The 1,957-nt window shown below is 55.9% G+C and overlaps 1 protein-coding gene across 2 annotated transcripts in view; it reads right to left on the bottom strand.

Annotated features, from left to right (window-relative positions):
• Window positions 1-95: 95 nt before the first annotated feature.
• The window catches only part of efnb3b (ephrin-B3b), a 77,451-nt gene continuing 75,589 nt past the window's right edge, over window positions 96-1,957 (bottom strand). For both annotated transcript variants that reach the window (XM_019868677.1, XM_019868676.1), the window contains one exon: window positions 96-777. In XM_019868677.1, the coding sequence (XP_019724236.1) occupies window positions 347-777 (431 nt within the window). In that variant the 3' untranslated portion in view covers window positions 96-346. The remainder of the gene's footprint in view (window positions 778-1,957) is intronic.

The following is a 1,957-nucleotide window of genomic DNA, read 5'->3' as shown; positions in this document are numbered from 1 at the left end:
GGGGGGGCAGGCTGCTAGGCTCTAGGCAGGTATGGCGACTGGGAGTTCCTCAGCACTCCGTGGGCTTTTACCAATTTATTGATGTATTTATTTTCTCAAATATAGTCCTTTGATTCTCCTCAGGTCCAAAAGCCACATTCACGCACTTCCAGGTGCATTCTGGGAATCTCCTCTAAGAGCGCTCCCGTAGGCCGGCGAACCCTCGCGGACACACGTAAGTGTGGTGCTGGGGTTTGGTCATGGTTGGATGGTGGCGGGTGCGAAGGTGAGAGGGGGGGGGCGTTGGGCCTTGATCAGGCAGGGCGCGGAGTGATTCTTGGGGGTTTCGGGCCGGAGAGTTCAGTTCTCATACTTTGTAGTAGATGTTGGCCGGGCTCTGCGGTGGCATTTCCTGCACAATGTAGACGGGGTGTCCGTAGTCGCCGCTCACCTTCTCGTAGTGCGGGCAGTAGGCGGAGTCCGACGTCCTCAAAGGGATGATGATGTCGCTGGGCTCGGAGCCGTTGTTGTTGGAGCTGCCCATGCCCCCGGCGCCGCCGCCTCGCTTGGGGCTGGTGAGCGACGACAGCGACAGCGGCGGGTGGTGGGTGTCCGAGTGCTTGGCGTGCCGCCGCCGGTAGCACACCACGCAGATGACGGCGGTGACCAGCAGCAGGAAAGCCGAGCCCCCGGCAGCGCCCGCGATCAGGGCGATGTTGGACGGCTGCAGCGGGCCGTTCTCCCCGCCGCCTTCGGCGCCCCCAAAGGTGTTGGGTCCTCTCGAATGGGTTGAGTTCCCTGGAAGAAAGTAAACATTACATTCGGCGTAAGCTCGAATGAGCTCTTGTAACGGGTTGGAACCAAAGCCGCAGTGTGTAATCAAGGTAACACACAGCCTAACAACAGTGTTGACTTAGCATTACCGGCGGCTACGTGACCGCAACCACTCCGCGATGGGCCTCGACCGCACGTGCGCACAGTAAGACGTCCGTTCCGCATCCGTCAAGCTGCCTGTCCCTTGCTCCGAAGCAACCATCACCTCAGGAAGCGGCAGGTGAACAGTGCGGCGGCGGCGGTGCGCGCGTGTCGTCGCACTTTAAGCGTCAGGCCGTGGCATGTGCGAGCGGCGAGCCGGTTAAGGTCGCAACTGCGCGCCGCCGCCTCGTGATGAGCCCGACGATATTCCTGGCACGCCGTCGCCCTTTTTTTTTCTCCCCACATCCTTTCTGAGTCTTGGCTTTATTGGAGCAGTAATGACCTAGCTTACCGTGCGCCCCGTTGTGCTGCACTGGGGGCGAGCAAAGCGCTAATGCTTGCTTCAGCCGGCTTTCGTCCTCTCTCCATTAACTGACATCCCTCATTCTCCATCTCCATTATGACTGTCACCTTTCGCTGGCTCTCTGCATTATAAACCCTCTTCCGTCACCTCTACACCTATTTTCTTTTGCTCTCTCTCTCTCTCTCTCTCTCTCTCTCTCTCTCTCTCTCTCTCTCTCTCTCTCTTTCTACTCATATCACATCTCACAAAAAAAAAAAAAAAAGACTGAGCTCTATGTGCGTGGATCACAGATGGGACCTAATGCCTTTTTCAAAGGGTTCAGATATTTAAGGTCAAGGTGGGAACATCATCATAAATAAGCCTGGAAAATTAATCCAATGAAAAGGACATCACAGTGCAGAGAAAGAAAAATTTCTAATCGCCAAGGCTTCAATATGGTGGGAAAAAAATGCTTCATTTTGGACGCACGCACGCACGCACACACACACACACATTTTATTAAAATATACAAGAGTCTGAGTGTCAGGGCGGCCCGACTGCTCAGAGACATCCTCGGGCCCTGGGTCAGGTCATGTGACCTCCACCCCGGCATTTCTGATTGGCCGAGTCCAAGAGGCCGCTGCTCTTTTGCTCTGAGAATTCCAAAGGTGTCGGCGCTTCACCGAGCGGGCCGTCTGATTAGCTGATGGCGCTCTGGGG

The sequence above is a fragment of the Hippocampus comes genome, unplaced genomic scaffold (genome assembly GCF_001891065.2).
Source record: "Hippocampus comes isolate QL1 unplaced genomic scaffold, H_comes_QL1_v1.1 scaffold382, whole genome shotgun sequence".
Taxonomy (NCBI): Eukaryota; Metazoa; Chordata; class Actinopteri; order Syngnathiformes; family Syngnathidae; genus Hippocampus; species Hippocampus comes.
This window is presented reverse-complemented; position numbering and strand designations above follow the sequence as displayed.